Below are 17,127 nucleotides of genomic sequence, written 5' to 3'. Positions count from 1 at the left end.
GTGCTGCGAGCACATTTTCGACGAACGCGCTGAAAAGTGGCCGTTCCCCTGGGAGCGAGCGAGCCAGCGAGCCAGCGGACCGGACCGGAGTCGTCTGCGGAGCGAGTGCAGCTGCGCAATCAGTTGGCTCTTGACAAGTGGGCGCGCGCGACCTTGGCCTCGTGGAACAGCTCGTGGAGCGCAGCAGCAGCAGCGCAAAGGTCAGTCAATGCGACACAGACAGAGCCGTCCGCTACGGCCGGCCATTGCGTCGAGTCCGGCCAAGCGCTGCAACGATGCCACGTGACGGAAGACCACGGCCGCCGTGATGTCACTCCCTCCCCTCCCCTCCAGGTAAGCAGGTAGAAGACGCTGCCATTCACACCCGCTCAGCCGGCCGGCTAGATTTGTCAGAGGAAACTGAGCTAAAGGTCGAGTCGATACCTTGAGCAGAAACGAGCCAAAAGTGGAGTGGATGCTTAAACGTGCGTCTGCTTTAATAACGATCGCTTGTTTCGAGATGACACTCTTCTCCGGCGGTAGTGACGTCACGCTAGGCCGCTAAGTGACATGTTGACAGATGACGATCGCAAGTTTCACTATCAGAATATTTATTTGTGGCTAAGAAAAACAGAGAACAAAACTATTCGTTGCTCTGCAAACACTAGCTGCCATATTGAGTCCAGGTCACGTCAGGTGGGGAAACAAAACAAACAAGCGGGCTGTCTCCATGGCAACCGGATGCGGCGAGCGGACGGACGCCCCCTGGCGGCGGCTTGAGGAATGCGGAGGCGTCCTCCAAAAAGGACAAGTGTGCTGATGCCAATCCCCTTTGTGCCTTCACTCCATTTCCAACGCCGTTTGTCCACCAGGTAGACTTACCGATTACTCGTTAACATTTAGTAACACGCAGTCGATGCCTCAACATGCAAAATGGCGTCAGGGTGGGACAAACGCGGACGAGCGTAACCGCCGTGGCTTTGCCCGCTCGGGAGCGTTGCTGACCGCCGAGCCGAGCAGTTTCCCGTGCCATGTTCTGAGCCCGACTGAACAAGCCAGAACACAGAGTGTACGGGTTCAACTGGCTTTGGGCTCGATGCTCAGCGGGGTTTCTGTGGACGTGTGTGCCATGGCATCATGTTGCTTTTTTTTTTTTTTTCTTTCATCTTTTAGTGTGAAAGGATGCTACAAAGTCCACTTCCTGCCCTGGCCTCACCCTAACCCTCACTTCAGGGGAGAAGGCAATCAAAAAATCAGGTGAGGAAAACGCAAATGTCTGTTTCTTGGACCGTCGGCGGGAAGGTGGGGCTGGCGGCCGGCCGGCCGGGTGGGCGGCCAATCAGAAGGCCTGCTGGGCGGGGTTGTAGTTGAAGGTGGAGGGAACGTGAGGTCGCTCTTCCAGTTTGTCGTATTCTAGGTGGAACTCCTGATCGGGAGGGTTAGGGTTAGCATGTGCGGCTGTGTGTGTGTGTGTTTGCGTGTTACCTTGGCAACCTTCCTCCAGTTGAGGCAGTCAAAGACGTAGTACGTGCCCCTCTCGTAGGCGTTTGTCTTGAGCGACGGCTCCAGGCCGGGCGCCCGCGTGATCCACACCCGCTCCTCCTTGTGGTAGCGCCAGTCCCTGTTGAAGCTGGCGTGCCCACACATGTTGTGATGCGCCGGGTGCGCGCGAGCGAGCGAGCGAGCGAGTGCGTGCGTGCGGCTCTCACAGCTCCACGGCGGCCAGCAGCTGCAGCAGGTCGCCGCCGTTCATGTAGTAAAGGTAAAAGAGGAGGTCCTCACCGTAGCGGGACAACTTGATGGCGGCCAGCTGGACGGCAGCACAATGTCAGCACCTGCAGGCGCGCGCAGGCGCGCGCACACAGCCGTACCTTGTCCCGTATGTGGACGTTGGTCAAGTATTCCGACGGTACGTGAAAATCTGCCCGGCGAGGAAGAAAGCAAGCGACCGGCTCCGGTTAACCCACTCTGGCCAGTTGTTCTGCACCGCCAAACTCACCGATGTCCTGCGGCCGGCACGGTGCCGACGCCCACGGAGACGCAAACTTGGGGTAGAGGTTCCTGGAGGGCGGCAGGACAAGATGAGTGGGGGGGGGTGATCCGGGGGGGGGGGGGGGGGGGGGGGGTTGGGGGCGACGGCGGCATACTCGGGCGAGTTGAGGTTGAGGCCTAGCGTGGTGAGGTCGGAGCCGAGAGCCAGGTGCACCGTGCCGGGCTCGGTCTCGGCCGCCCGGATGAACGTCAGCAGGCCGATCATGCCGAATTGGTCCGTTACCATGCCGAGCGGGATGTTGCTCACGCGTCCTGCAAGCGAGCGGCGTGAGGCTGCGCGTGCGCCCGGCCGGCTTTGTTGGCTCGGGCGCGCCCGCGTGTCTCACCGTCGGGCAGCACCTGTATTCCTTTCCTGTGCTGGTTGTCGCTGCTCGCCGACACACAACTTTTGTCACCCGGAAACTTTGGAGCGTCTGTGTTGGAGGCGGGCTTACCTGAAGAGCTGAGGTTCTGAGCGGTCGAGACGAGAGTCAGCCCACAGCAATTCGCCGGCGGCTTTGCAGCGAGTGCGCGCGCGCGTCACCGTTTTGCCGTCGTCGCCGCCGCCGCCGCCGGGCTCTTTGGTCTGGTAGTTTGGGCCCGGTAGTGCTGGGAAATCCTCGTTGTGGATGGAGAAGTCTTGCGACTGCTCGCCAGACGGCTTAGTTACCATGCCAACTGCGGGGAGGGGTCACGGCCGTGAGGAGCCTGACAAAAGCGGCGCGCACTCGCTCGCTCGCTCGGCGTGTCACTCACCGTAGGGCGCCCGCCCGGCCAGCGGGTTGAGCAGCGGCGCGGGGTTGGCGCCGCCGTCTCGCCGACTGCGGTCGGCCAGCGCCGGGAAGTCGGACGGGTCCAGGCCCGTCACGTTTTCGCTGCCATCTGCCAACGCCGCCACGCAGGTCAGGAAGGAAAGGAAGCGCCCCGGCCATTGTCATCGGAGGCGGGAACGGTGGCGATGGCGACCGACCCGCCGTTCTGTGCGGGTTTACCTGTGCCGTTGAAGACGTTGAATCCGGGAGTCCTGCTCACGCCGAAACCTGACATGCTGGCACAAGCACGCACGCACGCACACACGCAGGCAGGCAGGTCACACGAGCGCCGAGTCTCGTCCCGTGGACCCCGAGTCGGACAGTACCTGCTGATGGTGAAGGCTTGCCGCGACTGTTTGGGCATTCCAATGATGCTGGGTGAGGGGCCACCGGGACTCCGCCCCCCGCCCCCCCGTTCTCCCCCCACCTGCTGGTTGTGGTTGAGGACGGCGCGGCCGCTCTTGGGCGGAATCCCCCTGCCGCGAGGCCACTTTTGGTGACTCGGAAAACACTTTGGCGTATTCGCTGACCTCTGTCGAGTGACAAGTGGCGGCGTACCTGCCGGGCGAGGGAGGCGTGTGCGCGGCGGCCGACTGAGCGAGTCCGCTCCGACTCGGCGGCGCGCCGCTGTTGAGGCCGCGCGCGGGGAAGCCGAGCGCACCTGAACGCAACGAGGAGAAGAAGAAGAAGAAGAAGAATCAGCACCCGACTTGAGATCCGGGTTCCAATCCGGGCTCGGGCCTTCGCCTGTGAGCGAGCGTGTCGGCTTCATGCGAGACGCCGATGCATCTCGCTGGCGAGCGGCGGGCGGGATGACGGGTCGCGGGGGCTTACTCTGAGGGCCGTAGAGACTGGCTCCCAGCTGCGACAGCTGTCCCGAGGCGGAGGACAGGGCCGCCGTGGTCTGAAAGACAAAGGCATCTCGCTGACGCCCGCCGGCGAGGTCATCCACGGCGCCGCTTCCGTCTTTGTCGGCGCGCTGCGGGAAGACGGACGGCTGGCCGTAGTAGAGGCCGCCCGGCTCGTCGTACTCGCCCTCCGCTCCCGCCTCCGTGAACTTCTTCCGGTTAGCCCCAAACATGGCCACCGTGTCACCTGCCACAAACCCCCCCAAAGTCAGGTACGTTTGGCCACTAGTTTGAAATAATTGTCGTTAAGGCGGCCGATGAATGGCTGCTGCAACTAACTGCCAATTCAAGATCAATTCAATGATTTCCCCTTTGGCCGGCTGGCGCTTGAGGCAGGCTTTCCTAAGTTCACTATTGACCTATTTTGATGGCAAGATTTATTTCCAGACGTGCAAAGTGTTTACAAACTTGGGCGCGCTTATGATCGGTCAGGTGACGAGGTGGGCGTGTCTTTGTGTCCTAACACGAGGGAGGACTGTGTCGAGTGAGGTCAGCAGTTCGCGATGGGCACGCAGGAAAGAGGAAAGCCGCACGCGAGCGAGCGAGCGAGCGAGCTTGGAGGTGAGTCACTGTGCCGTTTGGAATGTCATGGGCTGTCTTCTCTTACGTTTTGGCCCAAATCTTCATAATTGGCGCCGCGCGGCGCTGCGGATGACGTCACGGCAAGCCGGCTCGACGTGCGGCACTGTCGCAAACGGCTAGCGTTAGCTACGAAGGCTAACGTCATTACCTTCCTGCGCCGGTGGGTGCCGGCGAGCCGGTAGCGCCACTGGCCTTTTCATTTGGGGTGCGTGCGGTGGTGCTAGCGGCAGTATTTGAAACACTCGCAGCTGACGTCGAATGGGTTGCCACAGTCTCCCGAAGGAGTGTTAGCCGTCCGGCTCGACGTAGCTAAAGTAACTCTCGCGACTGGCTGGCTGGCTGGCTGGCTGGCTGGCTGCCTGTGTGGGTTGGTTCCAAGCCTTTCGGAGGATTCGCGAGCGTCCTCGCGTGCATTAAGTGGTCGGGTCGGGTCGGGTCGGGACGCTTCTGGGTGCAGTCTACTCAAAGGTTCACCAGTCTGCCGTTTGGCAGTCTTGCAATTTGGGCTCATGACGCTCGACTGGCTGCAAGGAGAACGACAACAACAAAAGGCTGAGGAGGGACGGACGACTCGTGGCGGGAGAAAGAAAGGTCACCGGCGCGAGGGAGCCTCCCTCCGCGGCTTCAAAGTTCAGTCGATGCACCCGATGAGAGAAACGGAATTAGGCGGGCGAATTGAAAGGATTTTTAAGAGGAAAAAAAGAAAAAAAAATAGCTTACCGCATCAATCTTTCCTCACCGCTACCTTCCAAGATGGACGACATTGCGCAGCATGCTGGGAGTTGGAGTTTGAATGGCTCGCCGCTCATTTCCACCTCGCCTATTTAATGATGGATGGATGGATGGATGGATGGATGGATGGATGGATGGATGGATGGATGGATGGATGGATGGATGGATGGATGGGGTTGGTTGGGTGGATGGATTGGATGCATGGATTGGAAGCATGGATTGGATGCATGGATTGGATGGATGGATTGGATGGATGGATTGGATGCATGGATTGGATGGATGGATTGGATGGATGGATTGGATGCATGGATGGATGCATGGATGGATGCATGGAGTTAGCTCGATAGAATAAGCTTGGCTCGACCACAACGGAATGGTACGGATGCATGCAATTCAATGCAATACGTTAGAAGCGCAACGGTAGGGTCGCGAGGAGCGGGCCGGCTCCGACGTGTCGGCTTGCGCCCCTTTTCCTGCCAAATATGAGCATTTTTTCCAGCAGAAAACATGAACCCAAGCAACGCAAGACTCATCCAAACGCACTCGAGACGACGACGATTCCCGTACCATATTTGGTGTCATTTCTTCTTCGCCAACGCTTCCGACGCCATCTCCGACTCCACTCGATTTTTGGCGCCGAGCGAGAGAAAATGCGCAGATGAGCAGAGTTGGCAGTGATTTTAATCCATTGATCGGCAACAATTGAACAAACACAAAAACTTTTGGCTTTGTCACACCCGTTTGGCAGCGTTGTTAAGTGGGAGGAGTCATTAATTAAAGGGAGCACAGCGGAGCGGATTGGACGGGACGCTAACATGCGTGTTGCGTCTCGCACGGAGAACATGCACGGCGGTCGGCGGCCAAAGACGACATGGAGTTTCCTTGGCCTTTGCGGCCTTGGCTATTCTTTGCTTCGGGCCCAAGTCGGAAGCACTTTTGTTGTGAAAAGTCTCGCCGGCAGCCGCTTCCTTTTTTTAGCCAAAATGAGCAGCGGCCTCAAAACAGAGTCGGTTCTGCCTTCCTGTCGAGCTTCGGTGAGACTTTTCCGGTGAGTCGACTGCTGGTTGAAGCCAATTTCTCTTTCGGCAGCAGCGGACGGCGGTGGATGCGAGCGGCGAGCGGCGGAGGCCTCCCGCAGAATCCCGAGACGGCAGGCGGGGTCCTGAAACACATCAGGTGCGTGCAAATGCCTCGCGGGCGGGGTCCTGAAACACGTCAGGTGCGTGCAAATGCCTCGCGGGGTCCCACCACATATGGCTTTTCCGACCACCGTGTGATCTTTGTTTGCCGCGACGGGACCGCTGCTCCTCGTCCGTCGGCCGGCCGTCCGTCCGCCGACGGTCTCAAAGGCACGCAGGTCGGGAGGTGGGTGGATCGCAAGGGGTGGGGGGGCGGGGCGTACAACAGGCGAGGGTTGAGAGGTCATCTGCTCTGCAGGAAGGCACAAGCACACGTGCGTCAAACATTAGGCGTGACATCCACAAACGACGAGCGCTGGGTCGGGTCGGCGTCTACGGCCGGACGCCTGGATTGCGCCCCTCCCCCGCCCCTTCTTCCTGGAAGTTAATCCGCGGCGTTGCGGCAGATGGCGGCGTGCGTCGGGCGCCGCCGGCGCCACGCTCGTTATGAATGATTGCGCGCTGCCGGGCATTAACTTGGGATCACTTTAATCCAGCGCAGCATATGCGGGGCCTGCCGGGACAAATCCAGGCTGACCCGGCCGGCGCTTTCCCCGCTCGGCTTTCACGCCGCCGCTTCCTGAAAAGTCGACGAGCTCGTCCGGGCCCGTGTTTCTTTTTTTCCAAACGACGCCTTCGGATTGTCGCTCCGCCGTCACTCTTTGCGCTTTGGCGCTTGGGCCATCTGCGTTGTGCTCGTGTGCCGGCGGGGGTGTAGCCAAGGTGGGCCGGACAGCCGCGTGCGCGTTAAAAGGCGGGCGGAAGAAAAGGATCACGGCAGCGTAAAAGGAGGCCACAAAGCGGCGCGGACGTTTTCCCAGTTCACGCATGAGCGCTCGGCCTCATCGCCACGGGGCGCCGGCGGCCCACGTGACGCCCGCTAATTATACAGAACCGTTGACGGAACTTCTTCCCGGTGTGTACGCGAAAGCGTGATTCTCTGCGTGGATCGATGTGCTTATTTGCGTCTTTGAGTGCTCGCTCGCCCGCCGTGTGCGTGTGTTTGTGTCAAGTTCAATTAGTTTGGAGGTGAGTCTCAAAGGGCGCCACGAGCTCGCACTTGTCAAATCAAAAGCACATTCCCCGAACGTAAGCGCAGCATGAAAAGGGGCGGGGCCAAAAGTCACGCTGCGCGCTCGGGAGCCCTTGACCAGGCGTCGCAGGAGGACGCCTCGGTAGATGCGGGTCCCGCATTTTGCCGGGGCCGTCGGCACGGCGCGCACGCACGTTTGTGTCCATGCGTGCGCGTGAGCGGTGACGCATCAAAGCTAGCCGCCAGGCTAAAGCGTTAGCTTACATAAGAGGGTCGTTGTCGGCCACGTTGCCATCCGCAATGCCTCCCTGAGGTTGGATGATGTCATCGAGCCTTGATGTCACGCCACGATGACATCATCGAGCGTCCTCCATTTTCCTTCCCCCGACCGCAGCGAGGTTGCAGCTGAGGACCGCGGCGGGCGGCGTCTTATGTAACTTCCTCTTGGTGGCGTGGGCCTAAGCTTTTCCCTAACCCTGACGAGATGCCAAAAAAGTGGACCGCGAGGTTCCACACCATGCCGAGCCCTGCGTGTGGGTGCGCGTGCGGTCTCGCTCGCTCGCTCGCTCGCTCGGACCTTTGTTTGGGTTCCATTGATGGAGCGGATGCGGTCGGTCGGTCGGTCGGTCGGTCGGTCGGCAGTGAGCGGCTTTGTGTGCACAATTTGTGTGCGTGCCGTGAGTTTCTATGAATGGGCGTGCGCAAGCGTGCATGCGCGCCCGCGTGGCGGAGATTATGGAAATGGAGTGAGGGATTAAAAGCAAGCAGGCAAGCAAGCAAGCAGTTTGAGTGTCGGCAGCCAAACGAGACGGCCGTCCATCAGCTTTCAGCAGATATTTTTAAGTTTTCTAATCTCCTCACGCCGCACGGCACCACGCGAGGCGAGGCGAGGCGTTCAGGGACACGGCAAGCGAGCCCTCCTGCTTTGCCAACGCCGCGCTTTGTCATGTAAAAGCGGGAGATGAGGAAGGCGCCACGGCTATTGCGTGTCGCCGAGCACGTGACCACCCATTGGCCGAGCGTGTCTCCATCTGTCACGTTTGTGTGCGTTCAGGAGTGTGAAATGCGCGGCGGTGAGCGCGGTTGCCGCGGCAACGCTGCAATTAGCCGTGAATTGACATGAAAGTAACGGGGGCCGAGGCGCACGTCCCGTTCCGCTCGGCCGCGTCCAGATGCCGCTGCGCCGCCGGCAAACGTCGGGCGATGCCGCTTGACCGGGGTCGGTCGGAGGAGCCGGAAGAGGGATCCCAAAGTTGGACAAAGGCCGCGCACTGACCTGGTACGAGTCCCGTCGCCAGACGGCGTATCCACCTGAGATGGGGTCGACGCGCACGCTGGGCGCCCGCCCGCCCGCCTACAAGTCAGTTTCCCGCGTGTCCAGGCAGAAGGCGTACAGAGAGCTTTTCAAGTCCAAGCCGCTGTTGGCCTCGGCCGCCTTGCCCTTGACGGGCGAGCCTTTGCTCCCCGCCGGCTCGCCCGGTGCCGCCGCCGCCGCCGCCTTGGCCTCGGGCTCATCCTTGAGCGACGACTGGTCCTGGTCGGTCTCGCGGTGGTAGAAGTAGTTGAAGTTGGAGACGATGACGGGCACGGGCAGCGCGATGGTCAGCACGCCGGCGATGGCGCACAGCGAGCCCACGATCTTGCCGCCCACGGTGACGGGGCGCATGTCGCCGTAGCCCACCGTGGTCATGGTGACCACAGCCCACCAGAAGGCGTCGGGGATGCTGGAGAAGTGCGACTCGGGCTCGTCGGCCTCGGCGAAGTAGACGGCGCTGGAGAAGAGGATGACGCCGATGAAGAGGAAGAAGATGAGCAGGCCCAGCTCGCGCATGCTGGCCTTGAGCGTCTGGCCCAGGATCTGCAGGCCCTTGGAGTGGCGCGACAGCTTGAAGATGCGGAAGACGCGCACCAGGCGGATGACGCGCAGGATGGCCAGCGACATGGCCTGCTGGCCGTTGGGGTGCTCCTGGCCCTGCTCGGCCAGCTCGGTGCCCAGCGTGATGAAGTAGGGCATGATGGACATGATGTCGATGATGTTCATCACCGTCTTGGAGAACTCGGACTTGCTGGGGCAGGCGAAGAAGCGCACAAAGAGCTCAAAGGTGAACCAGATGACGCAGGTGGTCTCGATGATGAAGAAGGGGTCGCTGAAGGTCAGCGAGGGCCGCCGGGCCGCCGTGCCGTTGTCGGGGCGCCCGCCCAGCTCGCGCTCGTCCCGGAACTCGGGCAGCGTCTCCAGGCAGAAGGTGATGATGGAGATGGTGATGACCAGCACCGACACGATGGCGATGCCGCGCGCCGGGCTCGAGCTCTCCGGGTACTCGAAGATCAGCCACACCTGCCGGCAAAACGCCGGACGTTTTTAAACTGGACCGAGCCGAGCGGATGTTGATTCGGCGCGCGCGAGCAGAGGGACGGCTTTGGAAAATGGCGTCACCATTGGGTGGAGCGCCGCTCGCTCTAGACGACGCACGGCAGCGTTTGAATGGTCGCCTTCCGACGAGAGACGGACGCAACCTCGGACGCGGCGAGCACCCACCTGCTTCTGGAACTCGTTCCGCGGCAGCGGCTTCTCCTCCTCCTTGATGAAGCCCTCGTCCTCGCGGAAGCGCTCCATGGCCTCCTCGCCCAACTGGTAGAAGCGGATCTCGTCGGCAAACACGTCGATGGACACGTTGACGGGCCGGCGGATCTTGCCGCCCGACTGGTAGAAGTAGAGGATGCCGTCGAAGCTGGGCCGGTTGCGGTCGAAGAAGTACTCGTTGCGCAGCGGGTCAAAGTACTTGATCCGCTTGGCCGGGTCGCCCAGCAGCGTGTCGGGGAACTGGTTAAGGGTGCCCAGCTGCGTCTCGTAGCGCAGGCCGGCGATGTTGATGAGCACACGCTCGTTGCTGTCGGCGTCCAGGTCCAGGAGCTCGTCGTCAAACACGTGCGGGCTGTGGTCGGCGCGCAGCAGCGCGTCCATGGCGTTCTCGCTGCAGCTCAGCGTGCTGTTCATGTCGTTGATCCTCCAGGCGGGAGCCTGCGTGGGGGGAGCTTGCTCCCACTGCTGCTGCTGCTGCTGCTGCTGCTGACGGGGAGCGTTCACCTCCTTGCCCAAGTCATCCATGAGCGCCGAGTGGAGTTGCTGCTGCTCTCCGTTGTTGGCGCCGCCGTTCTCCTGCAGGCTCACCAGAGCCACCTCCATGGTCGCGCCACGCCGCCCGCCCGCCCGCCCGCCCGGATGGAGCCTCACGCGCACTTGTTGACGGAGCTGGCCGGCATCCGGGAGGAGGAAGACGACGCTCTGGAGATGAAGCTCCTGGCAGGAGTAGAGCGAGAATGCCAGAGGAGCGCCGTCTCTCCGCCCCCTAGCTCGCCAGCCAGCCAGCCAGCGAGCGAGCGAGCAAGCGAGCGACACCCCCCGCCCCCGCCTCCACTGACCCGCCGTTTGTGCGCGCTTCACTCTTTGGCTCTCTTGCCTCTCTTTATTCTCTTGTCTTTTTTTTTTAAACCATCTTCACGTCACTGTCGTGGGGGGGGGGGGGGGGGGGGGCACTCATGCAAATGGGGCCCGTTGATGTCGGCGTCATCTTATGTAAGACGACATGCGCGCGCATCGCCACTCTTGGCTCGGCAGCCGACTTGCGGCGACGCGAGCCGCAATCGACGTCTCGGCTTGCGAGATTTTGGCCACTCGCTGGCCCTTTAAGTGCGGCGACCAACCTCAAATGTTCTCCAAAGTTGCGCACACGCCCGCCCGCGCGCGTAGCGAGTGACCTATTTAAAAGGTTATTTCTTTGCCCTGCGGTGGGATTAAGAAAACAAAGCATGAATGCTATATTTATCCTTTTTCCTTATCTCATGCAGAAGCCTGATCATGATCAGCATCCCTGCCTTGGATTAAGCCCCCCCCCCCCCCCCCCCCCCCCCCATGCGCACACGCTCTACAATAACAACATGAGTAGTAGGCGGCCCACGGGCAAAAGCATCCACACAAAAGAGGCGAGCATTAGGACCTTTTTACAAATAACCTTGCGAGTGCAGCATTTTTCTGCGCACACAAGATGTATGCGCGCGCGCGCGTGTGGTGCCAGAGGGCAGCCGGACACAAGATTGCTTTAATTCAAGTTGACAGGCGCTGACTTCAGGTCCAGTCAGAAATCACACACTCAAATGATGAAAGTTGATTTTGATTTGGCTCGCCTTGTGTCCGTCCATCCGTCTTTGTGTGGATGGCATGGCACGTGACCAAGCATATTTGGTCACGACTGACTCAAATGATTCCAAACGCTTGTTATTGCAGTCCGATTCAATGCAAACGTCAGTTTGGGTGGAGAGCAGCATTAAAAAAAAAAAAAAAAGAAATGTTTTTATTTCTTTTCCCCTCCTCACCTCACGCATTGCCAACGTACCAGATTGGGAATGAGCAGAGCGCGATGGGGATCTCCTTCAGCAACGGGTGGCTGAGTACTCGTATCTGTCTCAACGTGGCCATTTTTCAACAAGCCTCGTATTTGTGTTTGATCATATGTTGCGTGTGCCCATCCAGTTTCTCTGGATGCAAACTGGGATGGAGACACTCACCATGGCAACAAGTAATCACAGGTGCTTGCCGTCACGCCAGTCACCCACCTGAGGGCCGGCACGCAGCAGCGCGTGCCGACGCCTGCGCGCGCCCCTCTCTTGACTTCAAGTGTTCACTTCCTGTCACAGATTAAAAGACAGATTAAGTGCCAAAAGGCGGCTAAATGCGTCCATCAATCACGCACGCACGCTCGCTCTAAAGGCGACAGCTTCTGCCTTCTCCCTTTCTGGACGCCCCTCCCTCTTTTTGCAAATTGTGAGCAGAGAAAGGAGAAGGAGAGGCGCCTGCCTGCGTGGCTGCCTGCCTGCCTGCCTGCCTGCCTGCCTGCCTGCCTGCCTGCCTGCCTGCCTGCCTGCCTGCCTGCCTGCCTGCCTGCCTGCGTGGCTGCCTGCCTGCCTGCCTGCGTGGCTGCCTGCCTGCCTGCGTGGCTGCCTGCCTGCCTGGCTGCCTGCCTGCCTGCCTGCCCGCCCGCCCGCCCGCCTGCCTGCCCGCCCGCCCGCCTGCCGCTTCGCTTAGCGCGGCGTGCTGCGTGTGTGCTGGATGAGCGCTCAAGTAGAAAATGGGAGCGCAGGACGCCTGCGAGAGCCAATCGGTGCCCTGCGCCTCACAAGATGACCCTCCCCTCTTCGGTGTGTCGAGACCCTCGGGAAGATGGCACGCTCATAGTGCCAGGAAGCCGACGTGAACATTTGCTGCATTTCAGCGACGAGCACAAAGTCACAGAGCTCCGGCGTCAAACGTAAACAAGGCCTTTGAGCCGGCCGGGCTCCAAACATTTGAGGAGGAAAGGCCAAAGCCGGTCAAAAGAAGGGGCGAGCGAGCCTGCCCGAACCGCCGCCGTGTTGTTGTGACCGCTCGCTGTCCGCTTGTTTGTGTCCGTCTGACTTTGGGCATCTCCGCTTCCCTTGGCAGCGCGCGAGTCGCCGTGGCAACACGCTCGTTGCCAAGCGTCACGCCGAGAGCGGCCGAGAGCGTGAGGAGGCGAGGAGCGCCTCGGCCGGCAGGCGGCGCCGTCGTCCTTTTGCCGGGAGGGGGCGGAGCGAAGCAAATGAAGAGCGGCGGCGATAGTCGCGCAGAGAGGCAAGACGAGAAGCGGCACGTGAATATTTCATGTGAGAACCGGACACCTCACTTTCCGCGCGCTGCCCTGCTCAGATAGAGCACTTTGCAAGCAGCCTAGCCTAGCTCGCCTGGAAGCCAAAGCTTAGTGCGCTTGCTCACCCCCAAGATGACATGCTGCCAAGAATAGCTCACGTGCGCTTTGGAAGGACAAATTGGCCGCGTGCTAAAAATAGTGGTGACTAATGAGGGGATGGATGGATGGCTTATATAAGCACCCTGTGCCTTTATGAATGGGGGGTGGGGGGGGCTCCTCGGCACAGCTGCAACGCCGTGTGGGAAAGAGGTGACATTTTGCACGCAACGCGGCCGGCCCAGTTCTTTTGGCCGGCGCAAAGCCCGGTCCCCCAAATGGACTCTGCGATGGCCAGTCGCTCTTTCTTGGTGCAAAATCAATCAGGCCAATGACTATTTGACTCTGCTTTTGGAATGGATGGCTCGATTGATGGATGGATTGATTGATGGATGGATGGATGGATGGATGGATGGATGGATGGATGGATGGATGGATGGATGGATGGATGGATGGATGGATTGTTTTTTGCACAGGTGCGCTTGACGTTAGGCGAAGAACCGGGCGGGCCTGGCGTGCGCCCGCTCAGGCGCGGCCAGCGTGGAAACGCTCCTCTGGAGGGGAAAGGAGGGGACGGGATGGGGGGCTGCCGTTGCCATGGCGACAGAGGCAAGCTTTCCTCTAGTGGGAAGGACGCAATTCTCACTTTCTCTCCATGGTTTTCTTCCCCTCCCTCCCTCTCTTTTTCTCTGTCCTTCTGTCTCTTATGCACACTCACTCCCCCCTCCCCCAAGATGACTTTCTCTTTTCTTTTTGGCTTGTTTTGGTGTGTTGTCACTCCCCTCTCCCTCTTCTCTCTCTCTCTCTGTCCTCTGACGCCCCCCTGTGGCTTTGTTTTCCTCTGTCCGTCCTTCTGTCCTCCCTCTACCTGTGTGGATCCCTCGCTGTCTGTCTGCCCGTTTTGGTCTCTCTCTCTTGCTCTATTTATAGCCATGTCTCCCCTTTTTCTGCCTCTCTCTCTCTCTTTCTCTCCATAGCGCCAAAAGCATGTCTGCATTGCGTCGAACCCTCCCCCCCCACCACCACCTCCCTCCCTCCCTCCCTCCTTGCCGTCGTCCTCCTCGTCGTCCTCAGCGGCACAGTATGCTTCAGCCGAGCCAGCCGACAGCCACCTTGCGCTGAAGGAGCGCCTCCTTTCTTCCTTCCTTCCTTCCTTCCTTCCGTCCTTCCTTCCTTCCTTCCTTTCTCCTCGGCCGTCTTTTCCTCCTCGCCGCACTCGCGCCGGTCCCGCCCGCGACGAGGAGGAGGCGCCGATGCCGCAGTGCGGGCGCCGGCGGGCGGGCGGCACGCGGCCCCATCGTCGGCGGGAAAGCGACACCCGCGCGACGCAGCGCCATGAATATTTCATGCCGCCCGGAGCCGAGCGCATCCAGCAGATCTGCCGCCCGTGACGCGCCCGAGATGACGGTGACGATGGAGGCTCAGTAGGAGCCCGCCGGTCGGACCTCCCTGCGTTTCCCGACGGGCGCCCCCCGCCCAGCCCCGCCCAGCCCAGGATGACGGTGGCGTCGGGCGACAACGCGGACGAGAGCGCCACCCTGCCGGGTCACGGGCAGGACGAGGCGTGCGATGGGCACGAGTGCTGCGAGCGCGTGGTCATCAATGTGTCGGGGCTTCGCTTCGAGACGCAGCTCAAGACGTTGGCGCACTTCCCGGACACGCTGCTGGGGAACCCCGAGAAGAGGATGCGCTACTTCGACCCGCTGCGCAACGAGTACTTCTTCGACCGCAACCGGCCCAGCTTCGACGCCATCCTCTACTACTACCAGTCGGGCGGCCGGCTGAGGCGCCCCGTCAACGTGCCGCTGGACATGTTCTCGGAGGAGATCAAGTTTTACCAACTGGGCGCCGAGGCCATGGAGAAGTTTCGCGAGGACGAGGGCTTCATCCGCGAGGAGGAGCGCCCCTTGCCGGACAAGGAGTTCCAGCGGCAGATCTGGCTGCTCTTTGAGCACCCGGAGAGCTCGGGCCCGGCGCGAGGCATCGCCATCGTGTCCGTCATGGTCATCCTCATCTCCATCGTCATCTTCTGCCTGGAGACGCTGCCCGAGCTGAAGGAGGACGCCGGCGAGCGGCGGCGAGCGGCGGCAGCCAGCGCGCCGGCCAACGCCACGGCCCGGCAGCACGGCGACGTCCTGGCGGCCGACCCCTTCTTCATGGTGGAGACGCTGTGCATCATCTGGTTCTCCTTTGAGCTCCTGGTGCGCTTCTTCGCCTGCCCCAGCAAGACGGCCTTCTTCCGCAACATGATGAACTCCATCGACGTGGTGTCCATCATCCCCTACTTCATCACGCTGGGGACGGAGACGGCCGACGAGTCGGGCGGCGGCGAGCAGGCCACGTCGCTGGCCATCCTGCGCGTCATCCGCCTGGTGCGCGTCTTCCGCATCTTCAAGCTGTCGCGCCACTCCAAGGGCCTGCAGATCCTGGGCCAGACGCTCAAGGCCAGCATGCGCGAGCTGGGCCTGCTCATCTTCTTCCTCTTCATCGGCGTCATCCTCTTCTCCAGCGCCGTCTACTTTGCCGAGGCCGAGGAGAAGGAGTCCTACTTCACCAGCATCCCCGACGCCTTCTGGTGGGCCGTGGTGTCCATGACCACGGTGGGCTACGGCGACATGTACCCCGTCACCATCGGCGGCAAGATCGTGGGCTCGCTGTGCGCCATCGCCGGCGTGCTGACCATCGCGCTGCCCGTGCCCGTCATCGTCTCCAACTTCAACTACTTCTACCACCGCGAGACGGACGGCGAGGAGCAGGCGCAGCTGCTCCAGGTCAGCCACTCGGCGGCCGACGCCGACGACGCCTCCTCGCCGCTCGCCCAGTCCCGGCGCGCCGAGGCCGACAACAGCATCGACAACTTGCGCGACGCCAACCTGCGCACCGCCAACTGCGTGGACTCCGCCAAGATGCGGACGGACGTGTGAGAGAGGCGCCGCTTTTAGGATGCGCGCGGCCTTGTCGCCACGCGTTTGAGCCCGGCAGGCGCACTTTCCAAAACAACGTCGTTCTCCTTCGCAATACTCTTATTTGGGATGACTTTGGCCGATTGCTCACCAAAACACGGACAAAAATGATCCAGTGGACTTTTGGATTTGATTTTGGATCAATCCATTGAGGGGGGGGGGGGGGGGGGTCATTTTTAAAGGCGAGTAGATTCTAAAAATAGTTTTGAGATCATCGAAATGTGATTCATTAGCTGATTTCATTCAAATACATGTCAAATGTTTTTTAACCTAATGTACGTATTTTCAATAGGTCCATCCACCAATTAATGGAAGGATATAATTAAAACTCATTTTAAAAAATGAATAAATCCACAAACTACCCATAGCTTATTTTATACCAACTTAGAAAAACGTTTAAACGTGCATATGAAATGATTCTATTGGTAATTGACATGAATGACATTCACCGGTTATTTGTGATGAATGAAAAAAAATGTTTGAAAATGAATACATGTCAAATTTTCGAGCTTTATTTTTATAACAGTCATTCTCATTTTTCAAATAATTTGATTAAAATTGAATTACAATAAACTATTCAATCGAATAAATGTATTTTATATTTTTAACTGTGCAATCAATCAATTCAACACTTGATTGTGGCGGGGATCATTTCGAGTTAATCCGTTTCCGGGCGAGGGCTAGCTAAAAAAAAGTCCAGCCGCGACTTGTTTTTTAACCGTCGCACACTAAAGCAGGTATGCTGACACCTGGGTGACGCTGGCAGGCGTTTCGTTGTCGTCTTCTAGACATTTTAGTGTCAGATTGTAAATATGCACAGCTATCCGCCTCGCGAACGTGTTCATTTGAATCACGACGTTTTCGAGAATTGTGCGATTCGTCGCGACGTTTTTGTTGACACCTGGAGGGGGGGGGGCGCGGTTCGCCAGCATACTTCCTGTCCGGTGCCTTGAGCCACGGTCTCACCAAGTGCCTTTGTCTTGTTGCTGCCGCTTTTGGTGGTCTGCGTCGGATCGCCGTTGCTCGACGTCTGAGTCAGTCTCATTTACTGTGGACACCGTTCTTGTTTTTAGATGTCACGTTCCCGGATCCTCCAAATAGTTTCGTTCAATGTGTGCATAGCGCCCCCTACAGCCCACTAAGGGCAGAC

At 59.7% G+C, this 17,127-nt stretch overlaps 3 protein-coding genes across 15 annotated transcripts; 1 reads left to right on the top strand and 2 right to left on the bottom strand.

The window, feature by feature from the left end:
* Nucleotides 1–573: 573 nt before the first annotated feature.
* On the bottom strand, nucleotides 574–4,608 carry LOC125991955 (CCR4-NOT transcription complex subunit 2). 5 transcript variants are annotated; one of them, XM_049760430.1, is made up of 14 exons: nucleotides 4,461–4,608; nucleotides 3,657–3,917; nucleotides 3,381–3,483; nucleotides 3,149–3,298; nucleotides 3,003–3,058; nucleotides 2,767–2,892; nucleotides 2,466–2,688; nucleotides 2,358–2,398; nucleotides 2,127–2,283; nucleotides 1,979–2,040; nucleotides 1,851–1,900; nucleotides 1,689–1,789; nucleotides 1,465–1,609; nucleotides 574–1,405 (listed from the first exon to the last, which is right to left on the bottom strand). In XM_049760430.1, exons 1-14 carry the CDS (start codon nucleotides 4,510–4,512, stop codon nucleotides 1,319–1,321), a joined length of 1,614 nt encoding a protein of 537 aa, XP_049616387.1. In that variant the 5' UTR covers nucleotides 4,513–4,608; the 3' UTR covers nucleotides 574–1,318. The 5 variants fall into 5 exon arrangements, 4 of the variants coding, with proteins under 4 accessions (XP_049616387.1, XP_049616390.1, XP_049616388.1 ...); XM_049760433.1 differs by having other exon boundaries at nucleotides 1,762–1,789; XM_049760431.1 differs by having other exon boundaries at nucleotides 2,358–2,481; nucleotides 2,555–2,688.
* kcna1b (potassium voltage-gated channel, shaker-related subfamily, member 1b) lies at nucleotides 3,917–16,585 on the top strand. Of its 7 annotated transcripts, none has more exons than XM_068649647.1 (4): nucleotides 3,917–4,291; nucleotides 6,134–6,220; nucleotides 12,735–12,934; nucleotides 13,491–16,585. In XM_068649647.1, exon 4 carries the CDS (start codon nucleotides 14,511–14,513, stop codon nucleotides 15,936–15,938), a length of 1,428 nt encoding a protein of 475 aa, XP_068505748.1. In that variant the 5' UTR covers nucleotides 3,917–4,291; nucleotides 6,134–6,220; nucleotides 12,735–12,934; nucleotides 13,491–14,510; the 3' UTR covers nucleotides 15,939–16,585. The 7 variants fall into 7 exon arrangements, with proteins under 7 accessions (XP_068505748.1, XP_068505749.1, XP_068505750.1 ...); XM_068649644.1 differs by lacking the exon at nucleotides 3,917–4,291 and adding an exon at nucleotides 4,758–4,903; XM_068649648.1 differs by lacking the exon at nucleotides 12,735–12,934.
* Nucleotides 5,708–10,442, bottom strand: LOC125991954 (potassium voltage-gated channel subfamily A member 5). Of its 3 annotated transcripts, none has more exons than XR_007489498.2 (3): nucleotides 9,795–10,442; nucleotides 8,532–9,593; nucleotides 5,708–6,475 (listed from the first exon to the last, which is right to left on the bottom strand). XR_007489498.2 is itself a non-coding variant. In XM_049760429.2 (2 exons), the coding sequence occupies exons 1-2, from the start codon at nucleotides 10,440–10,442 to the stop codon at nucleotides 8,610–8,612; spliced, it is 1,632 nt and encodes a 543-aa protein (XP_049616386.1). In that variant the 3' UTR covers nucleotides 5,708–8,609. The 3 variants fall into 3 exon arrangements, 1 of the variants encoding a protein (XP_049616386.1); XR_007489499.2 differs by having other exon boundaries at nucleotides 5,708–6,470; XM_049760429.2 differs by having other exon boundaries at nucleotides 5,708–9,593.
* Nucleotides 16,586–17,127: the final 542 nt, after the last annotated feature.

This window comes from Syngnathus scovelli, chromosome 22, assembly GCF_024217435.2.
Source record: "Syngnathus scovelli strain Florida chromosome 22, RoL_Ssco_1.2, whole genome shotgun sequence".
Classification (NCBI taxonomy): Eukaryota; Metazoa; Chordata; class Actinopteri; order Syngnathiformes; family Syngnathidae; genus Syngnathus; species Syngnathus scovelli.
This window is presented reverse-complemented; position numbering and strand designations above follow the sequence as displayed.